The 20,994-nt window shown below is 41.4% G+C and overlaps 2 protein-coding genes across 14 annotated transcripts in view; one reads left to right on the top strand and one right to left on the bottom strand.

Moving 5' to 3' along the window:
• Mier1 (MIER1 transcriptional regulator) overlaps nt 1–4,603 on the bottom strand; it is a 55,294-nt gene extending 50,691 nt beyond the window's left edge. For 2 of the 11 annotated variants that reach the window (XM_036179702.1, XM_036179706.1), the window contains exons 1-3: nt 4,455–4,603; nt 3,322–3,422; nt 635–708 (exon numbers count right to left, since the gene is read on the bottom strand). In XM_036179702.1, the coding sequence (XP_036035595.1) occupies nt 635–708; nt 3,322–3,422; nt 4,455–4,515 (236 nt within the window). In that variant the 5' untranslated portion in view covers nt 4,516–4,603. The other 9 variants (XM_036179703.1, XM_036179708.1, XM_036179705.1 and 6 more) reach the window with 9 other exon arrangements.
• Nucleotides 4,271–20,994, top strand: part of Dnai4 (dynein axonemal intermediate chain 4) — a 64,262-nt gene continuing 47,538 nt past the window's right edge. Inside the window, exons 1-2 of one of the 3 annotated variants that reach the window (XM_036179700.1) lie at nt 4,271–4,871; nt 17,170–17,344. In XM_036179700.1, coding sequence (XP_036035593.1) covers nt 4,819–4,871; nt 17,170–17,344 — 228 coding nt within the window. In that variant the 5' untranslated portion in view covers nt 4,271–4,818. The remainder of the gene's footprint in view (nt 4,872–17,169; nt 17,345–20,994) is intronic. The other 2 variants (XM_036179699.1, XM_036179698.1) reach the window with 2 other exon arrangements.

The following is a 20,994-nucleotide window of genomic DNA, read 5'->3' as shown; positions in this document are numbered from 1 at the left end:
GTAAAGTAATGAAAAGCTGCTCTTCGGTGGATGTCTATTTGACGCAGGGAGACAGAGCCTACTTACTTGCAATGCCTAGAACACCTGCAAGTAGAAAGTTTGTTTTAATGTACTGGCCTGGGGTTGCTAAATGGCCTTGTGGTCCATAATGATAATGGTCAGGGCCAATGATTTATTCCAATTTCCTAAAGTAGATGCTGACTAAAATAGATTTAAGGCTGATATTATAATGAGCAGTAAGATATTTTGCTAAACCAGAAGTTTAAAAAGCTTTTTTTCAAAAGACCAGCTTTTTTCCTAAATAAGGATTTTCCTTAATGAAGTTTCAAAATGACTACCAAAATCAATCAGTTAAATGATACTCATTACCTCTAAGTAATGTACAATGACTAACAATGCACTGTGCAAATGTGTACACACATTAACTTTCTTAAACTTCATACTTATAATGTAATATGGGGGTGCTGATTTCTTAAATTATTTCTATTTCCTTAAAATTCTAGATCCCATCAAGGCTTTTCCCATTTCTAAACACTGAACATGAACCTGAACGTCTTACGCCCAAAAACAATTTGTGCATGAATAAACTGCATTTACAGGTATATGAAGTAGCTGCTAAGTGAAAGGACATTACCTTGTAATTTGACAGGAAAAGAATCCAGAGACAGTCTGTAAACCAATTAAACATAAACATCTGATGCACATTTTCTACTGAAAGAAAAGCAAGGGAAAGAAGAGAAAGGAAAACTTTAAGGTTCCCAAATCTACAAACAATTCTTACCATTAACTGCACTGTACAGTATTTTCACTTTATTTTAAAGATTAACAGCTTCCTCCCCCCACAAACTCCTGGAGGGAAATAAATATTTTAGCACAGGTATATATATATATGTATATATAGTTTTATTAAATTAAGGCACTACTTTGAACTGTTTTAAAATGTTAGTCTCTATCCAAATAGTTCTCACTAGGTGAAAAAAAAAGCTAAAGGCAAAGAACAATGAACGTGTGTGGGCCAGAGGTGAGCACAGGTAAAATAACAGAGGTCTTAATACCATGGTGGTGAAGGAGGACTTGGCACTAAATTATGAATGGTTAATATAGATGGATGTTAGCTGGCCACTTAAAGGAAAGCTGGAGTATTGTTGACATTTAATACAAAAGTAAAACTTGCTTTAGTTCTTTGAGTCTCTGAGACTTCACTTAAAACATCAACAAAAATCCCAATGGTGGTAAAGAACAGACTCAGATTCCCTGAGTTATGGAGTGAGCCCTCAGGTAGGAACATCAAGTCCGAAACATTCTGAATAGGCACTTATTGGTAATCGCCTTTAACTTAACTGATATTGCCAAGTAATATTATTCACGTTAAATGGCATCATCCTTTGGGGAGGGGCGGGCATTCCCTCTAAATAGTTCATCTTGGACAAACAAACTGAGTGCAGTGTTTTCTAGACATTCTGGAGATGAGGAGAGCCGGCTCTAACACAGTAGGTCATACACAACTCAGTACCGCTGAACTCAGGATACCTGCATTTTGTCCTACTGACCACCCCACTGTTCAGAGCCTCAGAAACCACCTTCAAGGGAAGCTATGTCTTTCTGAAAACCCTTCCTTACCCCGTTGGTGTCAGATGCATAAGGACTCACTATTCCTACCTTCTTCCTGTTGCATAGGACCTTGAGGTCCTCAGTCAGGTAGGATCTGCCAGGGAGTTCCCACTCCCAAGCCTCTCTGCCTGTGTTTACAGACTTCCAGAGACTTCGCTGAGCCTCTTGAAGAGGCTGCTCTTTTCAAACACAGTGTAAATGCTTGGCTCAGTCTCCCTGTCTTAAAAGCCAGAAGCCACTCCCTCGCTTTCACCTATCACTCCTAGTTCTTCAGCACTCTATAAATTCAAGAAACATCTTCGCACTCAAATGAAAACAGTCCAAATTTACACTCAGGCTAACCAAAAAAAAAATGTATCTGGAAGCAGGTCATGGCAGAGTAAAATGCATAGGAAAATTCACCAATAACCTGATCAAACTCATTAGAATTTATTAATGTGACATGCAAAGTGTCGACTGTTAGAATTCTATGTTAAACTGTTTTAAGTTAACGTAAAAAAAAAAAAATGTAGCTGATTCCAACTCGTATGCAAGGTGTTTGTTTTCTATCTCAAAACAAACAAAAAATACTATATAAGGCCTAATTAAACCTAAAAAGCCTCCTTATTTTGGAGAAACTTAACATTAATTTTTACCACATTAAGCTACTCACAACTATTCTATCCAGCAATGTATTCTTTTATGCCAATTACTGAATTCTCCATTCCAAAGTTAAATGAGAGCTGGGGGTATAGCTCAGTGGTAAAATACTTGCCTAGCATGTGAGGCCCTGGGTTCAAGCTCCAATACTATAAGAAAAAGTTATAGTAGCTCTAAGGGGCATATGTATGAGTGCATGCATGTTGCACAAGCATGCATGCATTCACAAACATGCACACACTCTCCAGAGCTACTTAGTTGCTAACAAATATACTTAGGCTCACAATTATACTCCAATCAGTACCTCAATCAATAAAAACTCCTTTAACAACTTACATTCACCTAATATTTATAACCTTTTACTCAGCACCAACACCTGACTCAAAAACTAGTTATATATCTGCTATATAGGCATGTTTGTTTGTCAAACTCAAAAAGTCCCTCTCAAAGTACACCAAGAAAATATATGTAAGAATTCTGCCTGATACAGATGAACACAGCATAACTAAGATCTTAAAATTCTCCAAGTCCATGAGTCCTCTTTGGAGACTATTTTCTGAACTATTTCCTAAAACTTGTATTTAGGAACGACAGCCTACACTGTGTATGTGATGACAAAATACCTACATTCAAAATTTTTCTCTAATGACATCTGAGACAGATTGAATTTATCTTGATTTTAGTAAGAATGCAGGTTGCAAAGCACAGCAGCACATTACATCTGGAGGCTTCACAACTATGCAACAGTAATTATCTCTTCGTTAGTTCTTGTATTAATGCCATCCTAAAACACATAGAGAGATCTGGCTCTTCCAAGGACAGTGTGGGTTCCTTTTGTAAATTTTCCATACAATTTCATTCAGCAGCCCCCTTTGTATCCTTATGCTGCAAACTTGTAGTTTATAATTCTTAACGTTGCTGATGTTATTTTTATCTCCCCCAAAGTCTTGAAAGGGTTGGCCATTAGCCGTCCTACAACACTAGAAGAGACAGTAATCATGACGTTTCTATCACATGAGGGAGTTCGCTCTTGCCCTCCCTTCCTTCCTCTCCAATTGTGCCCCTGCCTACCAGCATCACATCCGTCTTGTCTGCATTGAACCTCAACCAGTTGGTTCTTAACCACGTCCGAAACTCAGCCAGGCACTGGGAGAATCGAGCCACCACACCATCTGAATTAAAGGAAAAGAAATCCTCAGTAGGGACTAGACAGAAACAATGTTCCCACAAGCTCACCCAGTCTCACGTTTTCAAAAAGATGTCTGAGAACCAGGTCAACCGCCCCCCATGGCAGTTTCAGCAAAAAGAAGCAAACAAGTAAAAAATTGAGTCTTGCAATTTGTAAGTAATGCTAAAGATTAAAAAGGGAACCCGATAATTAGGTTTCCGTATTTCACCCAAGATTTAAGAAAGGTTTAGTCAATTTCGGGTCATCTCAGTCTTAAAACTGCCTAAGGTCTTCTGCAAAATTACAAAGATTGAGGAGATTTAATATAAGAAAACTGAAGCCTGTGGGGGAGTGACTTGCCCAAGGTCACACAGCATGCAAGGACCAGAGATGGGCACCAGGCCAGGAGCTTCTATATTACAAGCCAAAAGAATAAGGCCACTCGCGGCGGGGGGTAGGGGGAGGGGGGGTGACAGGCACCGGGAGCGGCTCGTTCCCTGCAATGCCGTCTTCAAGTCCCTTAGCTCCCTCCGACAATGGCAGGTAGACCCAGGTTGAGCCCATCACCTCAGGGGATGCTCTGCCCCAGAGCCCTCCACTGGCTGGGACAGCTGGGGAAAATCAGGGGCACAGAGGTGGAGCCACGGGGGAGTGGCCAGGAAGCCACACCCCTGCCGCGGAGCGAGGCCCGACCGAAAGGGGCGGTAGCTGGCCTGCCGGCCCGGCGAACTCACTCCGCAGCGTAGTCCCGGCGTGCCCGCGGAAGCAGCGAAGATTGGCGCCGCCGCCACCGCCAAGGCCGAAAAGACCGGGCAGGGGAGGGGCGGCAGCTGCGCGTGCGCACGGGACGGCAGTGCCTCCGAGCCGCCAGCGCGCCCGGCACTCACGGGGGCAGCCCCGCCCCGGAAGTCAAGGGTCTTCCGGGCGGCGCTCTGCCGTGGGGGAGGGGAAGTGGGGAAAGGGGACTGCGGGCGCCTCTGGAGCTCTGGTTTGCGATGGAAGGATAGGGAAGGTGGTTTGTGGAGGCTGCACTTACAGCCACCGCCGCTGCCGCCGCCTCCGCTGCTGCCGCCGCCGCCTGGAGACGCCCCATCCATCCGCCTGCAGCCGGGAGACTCGCAGCCTGGGAGGGGCCTAGGGCCTGGGCCGCCCGCCTCCTCCGAGTCGTCGCCCGAGCTTCCTCCAGCTCCACCAACCCTCTGCCCTCCCCTCCGCCTCCGCCCTCCTCCTCAACCTCGAGCGGCCAGCCAACCGCGCGGCCGCTTCTTGAGCCGGGTTCCTCGGTCGCCATGACGCCCGTCAAACATTCCCAAAGCCGCTGACGCGGGCGGTTGGGGGTCCCGGTACTGCAGAAGCCGCTAGGGAGAGGGCGCTGGGCCCTAAGTCTGCGGGTCGCCACTATGTACACCTCTACCTCTCCAACGAGCACCCGCAAGCAGACCAACTTTGCTGCGTAAGTTCCGCACTAGATCCGTGGTCCATTCCTCTAGATCCCGGAGGCAGCCCCTCGGTTTGGAAAGGGGTTCCCCAACGCATTCGATCTTGCGGAGCCCCCAGGCCACTCCGCCTCCTTTGGCCTAGTTCCGTCTTCATAGAACCCCGTCTGCGGTGCTCGACCCCTGCTTCCTGTTGCTTCCGAGTGCTTTTCCTTTGGTCTTTCAACTTCAAGCCTTCTTGCTGCGCTCGGGCTCCTTGGTTTCTCTGAACAACCAGAGCTAATTTTAATATGTTCGTTGGCAGAGGATTTTTTTTTTTAAATCTCCTTTTGCCAGCTTGCCTTAAGACTCTTAACTGCTTACAACATTCTGCTAAGCCAGAAGAGAAGCATAAAGATACGTGGACGCCTGTGGCGTAGAACTTGAAAGTGGTTCATTGAATGTCCACTAAAATGTTCCCGAATTTTTACACATTTCAGTAATTTTGTTGTTTTCTCAAACCAGTTTATCGTTTCTCAGTTAATCGTTTGCCATTTAAACTTACTGCAAGTTCTTGGGAGAGAACCGTATTCGTCCTTGAATGTAGCACTCAGCCTTGAAGGCTGTCCTTCCGCTTCACCAAAAAAAGCTTTTTGATAGCCATCAACAATCAGTTTACACTTTTGTTGTTAACTAACCCATCACCAGCTTTGACCTAAGTGACCACTTACTGAGTTTTGAAATACTTCAGTTAACTACTGGGACACCACTCATTCCCCAGTCTTGGTTAGGTTCGCGACTAGTTTTCTGCTTTTATTTTTATGTATATGTATCTGTTTGTGTATATTTAGAGATAGGTTCTTACTGTGTAGCCCTGGCTGGCCTGGAACTGTATCGAAAGTGCTGGGATTAAAGGCTTATCGTTTACCAATCTACCCATCTGCCCCTTACCTCAATATATGTTGTGGGTTCAGGTGATCTCTTCGTTATCGCCCAGTGCCTTTCCAAGTCATGTATAGTCATGACTCACAAGTTTTCATCTCTCTTCAGGGTCTCTCTCAAGAACACTGAAAATGAAAGAGCTACACTTGGAAATCAATAGACTGCTTAAAATGCGTCTTCAATGTTGCATTTTACTCCCTTTGTCTCCAGTGTACAGTCACTCCTGTTGCCGTAGAGTGCGGTCCTTGCAGTTCCGCGTTCTGCTGTGTAGTGAGGGCCACTTGTACTTTTGAAGTAGCTGTTCAATCCAAACCTAACACTTTCATCCAAGTCATTTCTGAGTAGTCCGATTGCCCACAGCCTCCATGTGATAGTCATTGTAGATCTGCTCAAAACTTCCCTAAGCTTTTCCCATTCCCTCTGAGTAAGTTCTCCCATTCTTCCAGGCTCCACAGGATCTGGCTTTGGATTCTGTCACTCCACTATTATAGTAACACCACCCCACCCCAACCCCCATCCCACCCCGCACAAGTATTCCCATTTCTGGCCCTGGGAATTTGCTGTCCTTTCGAATAGTATATGCCATATAACCTCAGGATTCACTCATTTCTGTCAAATGTCTCCATATATGAAATAATAGTTTATTTCCCAGGATCAACCTCACCCTTGCTGTATGTTTTATAAGAAGTCTACCCCCATGGGTATAAAGATTTTTATTTTTGTGTACTGCTGTAGACTCTTACTACCTAGAACGAAGAATGTCTTTAATACACATTTTTTCCCCTTTGTGTGTGTGTGTGTGTGTGTGTGTGTGTGTGTGTGTGTGTTTTGTTTTTCCAGACAGGGTTTCTCTGTGTATCAGCCCTGGCTGTCCTGGACCTCACTCTGTACACCAGTCTGGCCTGGAACTCACAGAGATCCTCCTGCCTCTGCCTCCCAAGTGCTGGGATTAAAGGTGTACATCACTACTGCCTGGATGTACACATTTGTTAACTGAACAAATGAGTAGACATACATATCAGTACCTGGTTACCGATTTCTCTTGCCCAATTTCTTTTTTGGCTTTATAGAGATGTTAAAGTAAAATTAAAGTATGTAACTTAAAACAAACATGATATAACACTTGCTAATTCAAAACAGACACATACACAACCATGACTTTCATTTCAGAGGGAATAAGAAATGGTTTATTCTGGAATTTAATATGAGTGACTATGGCCCAGGAACACAAATTCAGGTTTTCCCAAATACTATGCTCCAGTATGGTAAAATCTCATGAAATTTTATAAGTCAATACACTTCTACATACATTGGTGGAAATGACAGATGGTAGGTTCCAGCAGAGTGGGAAGTAGCTGTTACAGGTCTCGGATGCTATCCATAACATTCTTGAGGCCTTTTGGTTGGTGGAAATCAGTGGTCTGGGTATATTCCAAAGGGTTTCTCTTGGTAATCTAAAGGATATTAGGTCAGACACAGAGGTAGGCAAGGAAAGGCAATTGGGGGGCTAACCATAGCAAGGTCAATTGTAGTCAGGCTTTAGACCTGCAACATTCCAACCTCTCCACAATCATCAAGGTTTAATCTGTTAATTAGCTTTTGTAAAGCGCTCAGTGTAAGGTATGACTTTTTCCTAGGAACACTAGTTTGCACTCAGAGTAGCTGAAAATGTTAGTAAACCTCTTGGGAATTTCAGTGATGGCGGCATTTATAACAGATGATAGTTAAGGACAAGATTTGAGATGTGAGCTACTGTAACTTTTTGATGTGGCCATGTTACCTGATTAAAACCAAGCTACAAACTTAGTTATTGCTGTAACTAGTTATTTCTCATCTTTATTTTAGAATTTATTTCTGATTATATAAACTATCTCTTGAAGAATTTACCAGTTTTTCACTTTCTCACTTGATTTTCCCATTTTGTAATCTTCCTATTAGCATCACAGATCTGGACAAATCACCTGTTGTGCTAAAAACAACCCTTTTTTCTACCTGGTTGTTTGATTCTAATTCTTTACATGTTCTCATTTTGTTATTTAATGTATTCTTTGAGTATTCGCCTATTTACTGTTATAACTTGAAAAGAGAAGCAGGTGAGTGGCAAGGAGCTAACATGAGATTACCCTTCGGAATGCGCTGTATTAGAGCCTCACTACCATTGAGCTGGCTGGGATGTGTAGGAGGGGAGCATGATTGGACCTTATGGGAGGAGAATGTTAGGAGACCTAAAGCATATTATAGGTAGGCAGCCTGATGGGGCCTTGAAGGAGAGATGGAGAGAGTATTCCCTTCAGAATCCCAGGAAGGAACTTTAGAAGAGATGGTTGTCATGTCTAATATGACATGAGTCCTGAGGAAATAGCCTTCAAATCCTCAAGGCAAAGGGGTTTCTGCCTCCTACAGGTCTCCAGATAGGTAGACAGGCACCATGTGGAGGGTCTAGCTCGGCCTGGACTATAAGCTGCAGATGCAGCACTAAGTAGGACCATAACTTACCCTACAGCAGCAAGGCCACAGTTCAGCAGGTTTTGTTATTCTACTGAGTGTCCCAGAGAGGACTGCAGGGAGAGGGAGCCTGTCAGTTCTTTGTGCTAACCTACAGACTGCTGGGAGGAGCAACTAGAGAGTCTCTGGTCTAACTTGTTACTCTTCTGTTCTTGCACGTTATCCACTTGTTCCATTAGAACCCTAAGCATATTCGTTATTTTAAATTCATAGTTTTGACAATTCCAAAAAATCTACCATATCTGAGTCTCATTCTGTTGTTTTATTTGCCTCTTCACATACAAATTAAGTCAGCTGTCCATAGAATCCCAGCCAGACAGTCGACTGACTAGTTGGCTCTTCTACAGGCAGCTATAGTTGTGAGTTCATGAGTGCAGCAGTCCTATGATATCCAGAAGACACTGTTTTACCCCTGCCCTCCCCTGTCTCTGCCTGTCACTCTTTCCAGCTCCACTTGACAGTCTCTGAGTCTCGGGAAGCTGTGTGGCACAGACGTCCCGTCTGTGGCAGGGCACCCCACAGTCACCCCATCTCTGCACTTTGACTAGTCGGGAACTTCTGAGTTAACTGCTGTCCATTGCACGGAGAAACATCTCTGATGGGGTCTGAGAGCTGCACTGATCCTGGCTCAGGACTGGTCCTCTCCATCACTGGCATTGTTTTAAGCATGACTCTTGGTTCAAATATAATAGGAGTCCTGAGGAAGCAGTTATAACAAAAACATGATTAACGAAAGGACATATCCTCACTGTAATGTAACACAAATTGCTAAAGGGTCTTTCATAAAAACCCAGAACCAGACATTGGGGTAAATACTGAAAGGTCAGAGAGACAAAAGAACAAGCCACCTCTTACCTCTAGTACTCAGCCTGAAGAGCCTTCCTCAGCCTAAACACTTTAGTTCCTATCTCCTCACGCCTTATATGCCTTTCTCTACCCACCCATATCATTTCTTGTCTCAATTTTCCTAGTGCTGGGATTAAGGGTGTGTAACTCTAAGTGCTGGGATTAAAGGTGTGTGCCACCACTGCCTGGCTTCTATGTTTAATCTAGTGGCTTGTTCTGTTCTCTGATCTTCAGGCAGATTTATTAGGGTACACAAGATATAACCACATTTCCCTTTTTGTCTAAAATAATAAAAGGCTATAACTAATAAGAAAAACTATATACAATAAGTACAATGAATATATATAATATATACAGTTAAGAATTAATTAACAATGTCCAGTCCATAAACATTTGACAGATTCAGAGATAATACTCCATTATTGTAACTTCATTAAAACTGAAGTTATCATTTTTTATCATTTAAGACTACCAAGCAGTTGGTGGGGGTGGTAGAGCACACCTTTAATCCAAGCACTCAGGAGGCAGAGGCAGGTAGATCTCTGAGTTTGAGGCCAGCCTGGTCTACAGAGACTGTTTTAGGATAGTCCACACAGAGAGATCCTGCCTCGAAAAAAAAGGCGAGGGGTTGGGGGGAGACTATCAAGCAAAATATTGACTATCTTAAATGTATTCATAAAAAGATTTTAAAAACATAGAAAGTGAGGCTGGAGAGATGACTCAGTGCTTATTACTCCTGCATCGGACCTGGATTCAGTTCCCAGTAGCCACAAGGTGGCTCACCACCACCCATAACTCCAGTTTCAGAGGACCTGATGCACTCTTGATCTCCTGGCACACATATATACATGAATCCCAATGCTCATAAAATAAATCTTTAAAGCAATAGAAAAATAAAGGGATGGGACTGTGAGAAGACTCAGAGGGTAAAGATGCTCGCTGCTAAGCCAGATGATCTGAGTTCGTTCCCCGAGTGGTACCCTACATGATGGAAGGAGAGAGCCAACTCTGATCTATACAGGCATGCCATGGTGTGCATGCACACATACACGCAATAAATATTTTTTTAAATGAGGGAAATTGTCATGTATTTGAGATACATATTTGTTGATGCAGCCAAAGGTGAGTATCACCCAGTATTTCTGAGGTCCATGTAGATGTGTGCCCAGAAGTTTGATATGAGAAGTACAAATTTACTTCCTGAAGCATGGAGTACCTGATAGTCTTTTTCTCCAAGCAGAGTGAAATTTTTTATCTTCCCACTGATGAAATTTTCTGGTTTTCTTTATCTTGGGAAAAATTCTGTAGCCATTTTTGAATTTTTAGTTACCATATTTCCAAGTCTTTTAATACCATGTTATCCTTTTATAGTATTGGTTCATACAGTTTAATTTTTCATGGGACATAAGTACTTATTTTATAATGAGTTATGGGAAAAAAATGGATGTTTTCCAAAATTGATAGATCATGGATGAGAACCAAAGCTTTAGTTAATTTGAAGAATTAGTGTCATTTGTTTACTTAATAGGCCAAATTTTATAAATAGATTAAAATATTTGTCCATTGAATTGAATTCCATGATCACTATGTAATTTAACAGGAATACCTCATGAAGGAATAATCCTTTAAAGAGAATTTTACCTACTGTTAAGGCAATACCTATCCAGCAAGTAAAAGCCTTACCCAATGGGAAAACAAAAATAAATCTAATCACAAATTTTAAACGTCTTTTTCAATAAAAGGAAAATTTTTTTAAAAGTCCTTTTTGTTCTTTTTTTGTTTTTCTTGAGACCATGACTAAGAGACAGTGCTTAAGAAAATCTTAATGTAACACATAGTAGTGTGGTTATTTATTATTCTTTAACTATAATCAGCTGAGTTATAAGTACGTTTGTTTTCTATGACCCTTCCTGCAACACACTAATGTTCTGGAGATGTCCTATTTGCATTTTGAAACAATCCTTCACTTTAGGACAAAATTACCAGTCAGTACTTTCTCGTAAGAAAACATTTTCCTCTGTCTTTAACCTTTATCAAAAATGGACTTAACTTCCTTTAAGGTAAACATGGATTTAATGAGACATGGGGCCTTTGACACAGTCAGCTCAGTCCTACAGACATTCTTCTTGTGCCACCAAATTAACCCATTTGTTAGAGGTTTAAATCCTGTTAGAACGGATACTTGGAAACTTTTTGTTTAAAAGCATTTACTTTTTCTCTGGGCTCGTAAGACAGCCAGAACAAGTTAGGATTGGGACGTGTTTCCTTCCTGTTGAGCTAACAGCATGTTTGTTACTTAGAGAGGGCTGAAAGCAGAGGGAGAGAGAACCATCCTGTCCTTTGAGTAGCAAGCCTTGAGTCCAGACGGGGCCATTATCCACTAGGAGAAGCTGGAGAATCAAAATTGACAGAAAAGTCAGGAGAAGTCCCGGCCGGGGCCGTGCGGTTTCACCCCTAGCATGGCTGTCTTGTTGAGTCGCCTTCTTTGACGCTTGCCTTTACTCTAGCTCCGCTCATGCCATGGACAGAAAGGCATTCGAGTTCTTTTTAGCAGCTGTAATTTATTTTAAAAATTAGAAACTAATTTGCCATCAAATGATATGGACAGGAAGCACACCTAAGTAACACAGACATCATCGTCCATAAGGATGGATTTGAGAACCAGATCTTGCAGTTTTCATTTAGATGAATAGTTCTCAACCTGTGGGTCATGACCCCTTTGAGGGTTGAACAACCCTTTCACAGGGGCCACATATCAGAAATCCTGCATACCCTATATTTACATTATGGTTCATAACAGTAGCAAATTACAGTTAGGAAGTAGCAATGAAAATAATTTGATGGGGGTTAGGGGTTTAGCTCAGTGGTAGAGCGCTTGCCTAGCAAGCACAAGGCCCTGGGTTCGGTCCTTAGCTCTGGCAAAAATAATAATAATAATATTAATAATAATAATAATTTTATGGTTGGGGTGGCCACAAGATGAGGAACGGTATTAAAGAGTCGCAGCATTAGGAAGGTTGAGAACCACTGCTCTGAATAAGCATTTGTCATTTTTAGGCTCGGTACCTAACCTTGACTACTCCTCCCATAGCATCAAGCAATTACTAATTTCAAATCTGTACTTTTAAGAAGTTTGAGTGATTCTTAGTGTAAAGAAGATAACTGGGTTTTTCAAAACAGGAGTGTGCCCTAATTATTGATAAGTCTTTAAAGCAAGCACCAACACCTTGTTTTTAAGATGACTTAAAGGGTTGAGATTTAGCTCAGTAGCAAGTGCAAGGTGCTAGGTTCTGTCCTCAGCTTGATGGTGGGCAGAGGGGGCCACTTCTTTTCCCTTTAGCTCAAATTGGACAAAAAAGAACCTTGAAAAAAGTGTAGATTGTGGCTGTTCTGTTTGTTACAATTATCTCTTTGATAAACACATCCATTATTTGATGTGTATGACAGCTTTTAAAAAACTATTATTTGTATATTAGAACTTTCTGAAGAAGAAATTATAGCAATTAACCTAATAAAAAAACTTTAAGATAAATCATGTAGGTACCCAAGGTACGTTTTAATTACCATAAACCAATATTGTGTCCTATGATTTTCACATTACACATGAGTATTACACAAATCCTTTCTCCTTTAGAACCTGTTTTAGAAAGAAATCTGTCAAAGTCCGTGTATCTTAACATTAAAATATGTAGCTTAATGAAACTTATCTTAAAAGTACAATGCATGCATACTGTTTTGTATAAACAAATAGAATTTTAAAGTTCTATAAAACACTTGATAGATCCAAAGATGCCATCATCATAGGTTGTAAGAAATTCAGAGAACCCATGTGTATAAAGCAGTGTGTTTTGATCAGACCTTTTGCTATATCATCAAAACACATTTACAGGTATATGCATGTGGATTTTAATTGTACATGCTAAAAAGTTCCAGTGTCCATGAAATGAATGAAAAATTCGAAGTGACCACATGTGGATACAATTATGATCACAGGGGTTGGGGATTTAGCTCAGTGGTAGAGCGCTTGCCTAGCAAGTGTAAGGCCCTGGAAAAAATTATGATCACAAATGACAGTATTACATAAAATCCGGGTGTACCCAGTAAAAGGAAGAGAAGTATAAAGTTATATCCCCAGCTCCTTGAGATGTAAGGAAGCTTGGTAGCACAAAAACTGGAAGGTGGGGTTTGTTGTGTAGCCTGAAGGCAATATCTTGATTTCCTAATGTTGGTGCCAAATAGCAGAAGGTAGAGGACACAGGGGACCGTCTTCCTCCATGTAACTTCGGGCAAGAGCTGTTTAGTACTAATTTATAGTGATGCTAAACTAATTTGTGTGTCTAAAAGAGGGGAAGGAAAGAAAAGAAATTCTTATTGTGCACCTTTCCAGTGACCATCTGGGGTATATTCTCTTCCTAGATTAGGCAAGTTGACATCAAAAGCCTAAAACTTGTAGCCATTTACCCAGAGAAAAAAACGTCTAACATCAACAGGAAAGGATAGGAGAGGAAAGAAGAGGTGAACTTGATGGTCATAGTGATAACGGTTGAACTGCTATCTGGGACTCTGACCTAGAAGAGAAATCTAAAAGTTTAATAGTTAGAAAAAAAAACGGATGGGTCTGTTGATCACAGTCTGTAAGTTGAAGACTAGGAAATTATGATGTCTCAGAAACCTGTTTGAACAGTCAACTTAAAAGTTTTTTATTTTGATTTTTTTTTGAGACAGGGTCACAGGTAGCACAGGCTAATCTTGAACTCACTAACAAGCTAAAGATGGCCTTGAACTCCTATTCTTCCTGCCTCCACTCCTGAGGTGTTGTACCACCTCATCTAGCTAACTAGTTTTATGAAGGGGAATGGTCAACTAGTAGGTATTACAAAGATGTATTCTAAAAAGCCTCTTGGAGTCAATAATTTGAGAGAATATATTATTGTAAATTCAGGTTATCCCTATGCAGGAGGAGTGTTAAGCTGACTTATAGAGCATGTAAGAGGAATAAAAAAAGTGGACAGGTTTGGGAAAGGAACTTAGTGGTAGGGTGTTTGGTAGGGTGTCAGGCTCTGATTTTAATTCCTAGCACCACAAAAAGTCTAACTCATCAATGTTTTAGGAAATTGGGCTGTAACAGGAAAAAAGGCTATAGTAGGCAGAGGGCATAATAGTTAAAGAGAAAGATTTTAAGTATAGGAAAAAGTAGAGCAGAGTTATGCTCATAGCAGAAATAGAGGACTCCTAAGAATTACTGAAAAATAGTCCCTGAAAAACAGTGCGAGGTTCTAGAATATGGATAAAATTTAGTTTCAGATGGAATAGCAACAACTTTTCAAACATACTTATTTTTATTTTGCATGTGGTGTGTGTGTGTGTGTGTGTGTGTGTATGTATGAAGTTACAGGTTGTTATGAACTGCCATGTGGGTTCTGGGGACTGAATTCTGGTCCTGCAAAAGTAGTAAGTGCTCTGAACCAATGAGCCATCTCTCCAGCCTCCATAGAAGGCAACTGTTGTAGAGAGGGAAAATGTGATAAGGATGAATTCAGAGGAGTCTATGGGAAGCGAGAGAAGAATTTAAAGATGGTAGAAATATTACAAAGACATTTTTTGTTTTTTGTTTGTTTGTTTTTTGGTTTCTCGAGACAGGGTTTCTCCTTGTAGTTTTGGTTCCTGTCCTAGATCTCGCTCTGTAGATCAGGCTGGCCTTGAACTCAGAGATCCACCTGGCTCTGCCTCCCGAGTGCTGGGATTAAAGGCGTGTGCCACCGCCACCTAGCCTTACAAAGGCGTTTTTTAATAGGACTGACATTTTTATTAATGATTTTGGTGGTAAAGTCCTTTACACAAGAAAGGGTACTCAAAAGAATGTAAATTCAAATATTTACTCAGTGAGTATAATAGTCCAGCATGGTAGGCACCAGGGATATAATGGAGAAGGTAAATTCCCGTGTTTAATATGCTTACACTCTGTAGAAGAGCATAAGAAAAAGTAAAAACCAAATAGTGTTAAGTGGCATGGAAAAAATAAAGTGGACTAGATGATTGTCCAATTTTGCTTTTTTTTTAAAAAAAAAAAAAAAGCCCAAATTGCTTCCTTTGGAAGTGCATTTGTCTTTTAGAATCTAATGAACCACCATAGAAGTTTTCAATACAAAGAAGCACCAGAGTGGTAAAACAATAGAGGTTGGGCCTGTCTTGTGAATTGTGAACTAAATCCAATAGTACAATTATATAGTCCTTCCAGAATTTAAATGTTTCACTATCATTTCCTACTTTAAAATTGTGTAATTTGTTCAAAAGGAAAGAGAGTACTTCCCCCAGGTTTTATTACTCATGTTTAACTTTGCCTGTTTTACTACACTGTACAATGATAGGTGTTTACCAAGTAGCAGGTACTTCCTAAATTAAATTTGTGTAATCCTTATAATAAACTCTGAGTGCTAGTATTCCTGTTTTATGAGCAAGAAAACTAAGACCCAAAGAAGTCAATACAGCTTTTGGATTTTTCTGTTTGAATCAAATCTCATGCTTTCCTTTTAGCCTCTACATCTTTATATAATCTTTAAACTATGTTTTCACTGTTCACTGTGTATGAGCATGGCCACACTATGTGAGCACCAGAGCACAGCTTTGGGGATGTGCTTCTCTCTCGTCTTGTTTTTGAGGTGGTCTCTCCTACTGTTCCTGCCGCACCACTTACTCTAGGCTGGCTGGTGAGAGATGCTGGGTGGTCCTTCTGTCTCCTCATCTGGCTTTTTACATGGACTTGGGGGACTGAACTCATGTCACCAGGCTTTCACCACAACCACCTTTACCCACAGAACCATCTCAATGGCCCTGTGTCTTTTTACATACAATGATGTTAGTGCTAACCTCTTCAAGTTGCTTCAAAAGTGATGGTACATGTAAATGCTCTAGAAGTGCGCTTGCACAAAATAAAGTCTCAAGTAGCCATTGTTGCATGGTAGTTGTTTAGCTTATTTGCACTTCTAAATGAAAGTCTGCTTTAGCTATAACTTTAATTTTCTTTTTTCTTATGTATTTATTTTATTATTAAGAAATTTTCTATTTACTTTACATACCAACCACGGATCCCCTCCCCCTTCCTGTCCCCCAGGTTTTCCCACAACCCACCCCCCACCCCTACCTCCCCCAAGTCAAGGTCTCCCATGGGGTGTCAGCAGAGCCTGGCACACCCAGCTGAAGTAGGTCCAAGCCCCTCCCCACTGTACCAAGGCTGTGCAAGGTATCACACCCTAGGCACTGGGCTCCCCATCCCCCTGCCTGGGGGCCTCCTAAACAGTTCCAGCTAAACAACTGTCTTGCCTATCCAGAGGGCCTGGTTTAGCTATTGGTCTACAGTTCATGGGTTTCCACCAGTGTGGCTGGTCCTCTCTGCATGTTTTCCCATCATGTTCTCGATGTCCCCTGCCTACAGAATCCCTCCTCTCTCTCATCAATTGGATTCCCGGAGCTCAGCCTGGCACCCGGTGGTGGATCTCAGCATCTGCTTCCATCAGTAACTCAATGAAGGCTCTGTGATGACAGTTAGGGTATTCACTAATCCAGTCACCATAGTAAACCAATCCAGGCACCCTCTCGACTATTGCCATTAGTCCAAGGTGGGGTCATCCTTACGGATTCCTGGGAACTTCCCCAGCAACCTGCCTCTTTCCTTGCTCTCCCACTCTGTCCCTGTTCCAGCTCACATTTCCTTATGTTCTCATCCCCGATTCTTTGCCCTCCATGACCCACCCCCTTACTCCCAGTTTGTTTATGTAGCTGGGTGAACTGTGTGTCCCTCTTAGGGTCCTCTTTGTTAGCAAGCTTCTCTGGAGTTGTGGGTTGCAGTCTGATCATCCTTTGCCTAACATCTAGTATCCTCTTATGAGTGAGTCCATACCATGTTTGTCCTTCTGAGTCTGGGTTACCTCACTCAGGATGACATTTTCTAGTGAAACAATGATATCATGAAATTTGCAGGCAAATGGATGGAACTAGAGTTTCTTTTCAATTCTGGGTCTTCTGTATTTTCTTTTCCTCGTATAGGAGTCCCAGCTCACAACCAAGGAAGTCCATTACCTTTATCCAAACCAAACCAAGCATAGTGAAAGGATATCCTGGTGCAACTCAAAGCAGAATGGGCATGTCAAGAACTAATGTTTCCGTGCCGGGGATGAAGCCGGCAGAAAAACTGAACATTCTGGGCATGAAGACAGTACAGGTAACATTCTCCCCCCACCCCCTGAACATTCTTGTTATATTTACTTACTTAATTTTTGTGTACACGTGTGTGGGCATGTACACCCTGGCACCGGTGTGGAGGTCTGAAGACAACAAGCAATAACTGTTTCCCTTCTTCCCCGTTGTGGGTTCTTGAGATCAAATCAGAGTTTTTGCTGACCCAACAGGTAACTTTTTTTTTTTAGAATTCTCAGTTGTGTGGGGTTTTTGTTTGTTTGTTTTTAAGATTTATTTGTTTAAAATTATGTGCATGGAGGGATGTGCACATGAGTGTAGATACCTCCTGAAGAAGGTATCATATTCTCAGGAACTAGAGTTATGGGTGGTTGTTAGCTGCCCGATGTGTGTTCTGGGGACTAAACTTTGGTCTAACTGCAGGAATAGTGGTACATGCTCTTAACTCCACTGAGCCAGATGTCCAGCCCCTGTTTTTGTTTTTTTGGGGAGGTTTTTTTGTTTGTTTGTTTTTGGTTTTTTGTTCTTTGTTTGTTTGTTTTTTTAGCTGAGTATCGAACCCAGGGCCTTGCACTTGCTATGCAAGCGCTCTACCACTGAGCTAAATCCCCAACCCTGAAGTTTATTTCTAAATAATTATAATCTCCCTCCTCTTGGCAGCTGTCAAGAGTTACAGATTGACTGGACTGTTGTTTTTCTCTCAAACTCCAGTAAAACTGTCCTTGAGTTCCAGTGTGTGCCGGGGTGAACGTGTGATGGTCTGAGGATAATTGGCAGGAGTCAGTCCACCCCAGCACCAGCATGACAAAGAGCACCTGGACCCCACATGTGTTTCATTAGCCCAGCGGCACCATTTGAAAGCCAAAAGAGCTGGGTGGTGGTAACTCAAGCCTTTAATCTATCTCAGCACTTGGGAGGCAAAGGCAGGCAGAGCTTTTGAGATAGAGGCTAGCCTGGTCTACAGAGTGGGTTCCAGGATGTCTAGGGCTACACAGACAAAATCTGTCTTGAAAAACCAAAAAAAGAAAAGAAAAACAAACAGGAAAACACACAAATGCCCATGGATAGATAAATAAAACATGATACAGTCACACAGTGAAATACTATATAACAACGAAATGAATAATCTGTGGCTATCGTCAGTAATACAAATGAATCTTACTTGAGTAATAGTGAAGAAAAGAAACCAGTATCAAAGACTCCATTTCATATGGCTTCATCTAAGTGAAGCTTACAAGCTAAACTAATGTGAAGTCAAGGCGATTCCTACTTTGGATGGAAGATACTAGCTTTCCTGAAAGAAACTTCTGGGGTGCTGGTAAATTTCTGCTCCTAAATCTGATTGTTGAGTACTAATAGTGCTCTTAGGTTAAAGAATCACTAGGTTGAAAGCTCCATGCATACTTTATTGTGTGTGTACTCTATGGAAATTAAAAAAAAAACTATTAAAGATACTTAAAGTTATGAACAGGAAGAAGGAAAAGGATTGTGAATGTGAAGTAATCAGTGATTATTACTGTGAGGAGAAAGGTTTTGATTCATATGGACCAAGGCCAATGAGAAGCTGGAGCCAGGGGTGGGGATGGGGAACCAGTGTTTTACTATTTTGTTTGATCACATTTTTATATTTTTGTTTAACTATAAAATCAAATTTTGTAATTGAAGGGAATAAAACTAAGACCAAAATATGTAATAAATAAATTAGGAAATATTAGTAGGAGGCTATTAGAATATTTATTTAAAGTATCTTGTATTTGGCAATTTCAGGAAAGTGACAGGATGCCTGCACACTTAAAATCATTAGCCTTCTGCTATACCAGTGACAAGCAAACAGAATAAAACAGAAACAATCCCACTCACAATAGCTTTCCAAAAGTGCCTAAGCATCAGAGACCCCGATTAGTCACAGCAATCCTGAGCAAAAATAACACCGCTGAAAGTATGACCATACCCAATCAGTTCATACCGCAGAGCCCTAACATTGTGAACAGCATGGCACCAGCACAAAACGAACACATGGGTCACTGGAATATAACAGAGGACCCAAGCCCAAGGTCGTGTAACTGTAGCCACCTAATTTTGACAATGGTGGCAAAAATACACACTGGAGAAAAGATAGATAGCCCCTTCAAAAAGTGCCGGGGAAACTGGACAGCTCCGTGGTGAAAGACTGAAACAAAAATCATCTTGGACTAAAGTCAAGTCCAAATGGATTGGTGAGTTCACCATAAGACCTGAAACTCTGACAGCACAGGGAAACCAGTAGGAAGTTCAGATGCTGTGACTATAGAGTTCGTAATTTTGGGATGAGTTGTGTTATTTTGGTTGCTTCGTTGGGATTTATATATCTGGTGTTATTTAATCAGCCGAATTTTTTTCAGTTAAAGTATTTGCTATGTTCACATGGAATTTGGATATGATACAGTTGAGTGTGTAGGTCAGCATAAAGTCCCTTAGTCCAGGAGCTGAGTGCTTGGTGTAAAGCATTGTATTATTCCCTGCCCAGAATATTAACTGCAAGAGCAATCTCAGCTGCTTGATATTCCCACTCTGCAAATGTCATATTAGCCAGTCGTCACCCTGATGTCTTTATTTCAATAACCATTGGGGGAATAAATGATCAAGAATAATGTGGCATAGACTCGGGATTAAGTATTCATCAGACTTGGAAATGGAAATTAAAGACGAAGGTGGGTAAAGGAAGTAGGAAAGGAAGTTGAGAGACCGTTATGGTGCACAGATTTTAGACTTTGTTAATTGTGGACCATGTCCAAGGCAACTTATGAGAAAACCCTATATTTGGGCTTGTGATTTCAGAGGGTCGGAGTCCATGCTGGCAGGGTGAAGAAACAGCCTAGAGTCACATCTTGATCCACAACCACAAGGCAGAGCAAGTACTGGGAATCCCAGGAGTCTTGAAACCTCATCTCCTACACCCAGTGGCACACCCTGCTCCAACAAGGCCACACCTCATAATCCTTCCCAACAGTTCCACCAAACAGGAACCATATATTCAAACAGGAGCCTATGGGGGCCATTCTCATCCAGACCGCCACAGTACCTGTAGAGCTAATTGCTGGCATAGCTGTGCTGAGCTGAGGGTCTCAGGTCCCTCTGCCGTTAGCACACTTCACTTGGTACTATGCTGAAAATAGTTTCTTCAAGCCTATGCTTGTAATATTATATAGAAAAAAGTATTAACAATATAAAGTATGTTTCTATTTTTCTGACTGCTCTATGTTTTAACATTAGAGTGTAGTATTACTTTTTAAAACTTTACTATAGGGGTTGGGGATTTAGCTCAGTGGTAGAGTGCTTGCCTAGCAAGCGCAAGGCCTTGGGTTCGTCCTCAGCTCTAGAAAAAGAAAGAAAGAAAGAAAGAAAGAAAGAAAGAAAGAAAGAAAGAAAGAAAGAAAGAAAGAAAGAAGAAAAAAACTTTACTATAAAAAAAAGTTTTCTGTAGCTGGGCATGGTGGCATACGCCTTTAATCCCAGCATTTAATTAAACTAATTAAATAAGTAATTAATTAAAAAGTTTGTTGCCATGCCAGAAGCTTCTATATGCATCTTATCACTTTTGATTACATCAAGAGGACACATCAAGTGATTGGCTATACCATTCAGGTTCCTCTAAGGGCACTTACTGTATGCTGCTCAGTGACAGAAACCAGCTAA

Source organism: Onychomys torridus, chromosome 2 (genome assembly GCF_903995425.1).
Source record: "Onychomys torridus chromosome 2, mOncTor1.1, whole genome shotgun sequence".
Classification (NCBI taxonomy): domain Eukaryota; kingdom Metazoa; phylum Chordata; class Mammalia; order Rodentia; family Cricetidae; genus Onychomys; species Onychomys torridus.
The sequence above is the reverse complement of the archived record's forward strand: the minus strand, read 5'-3'. Positions and strand labels throughout refer to the sequence as shown.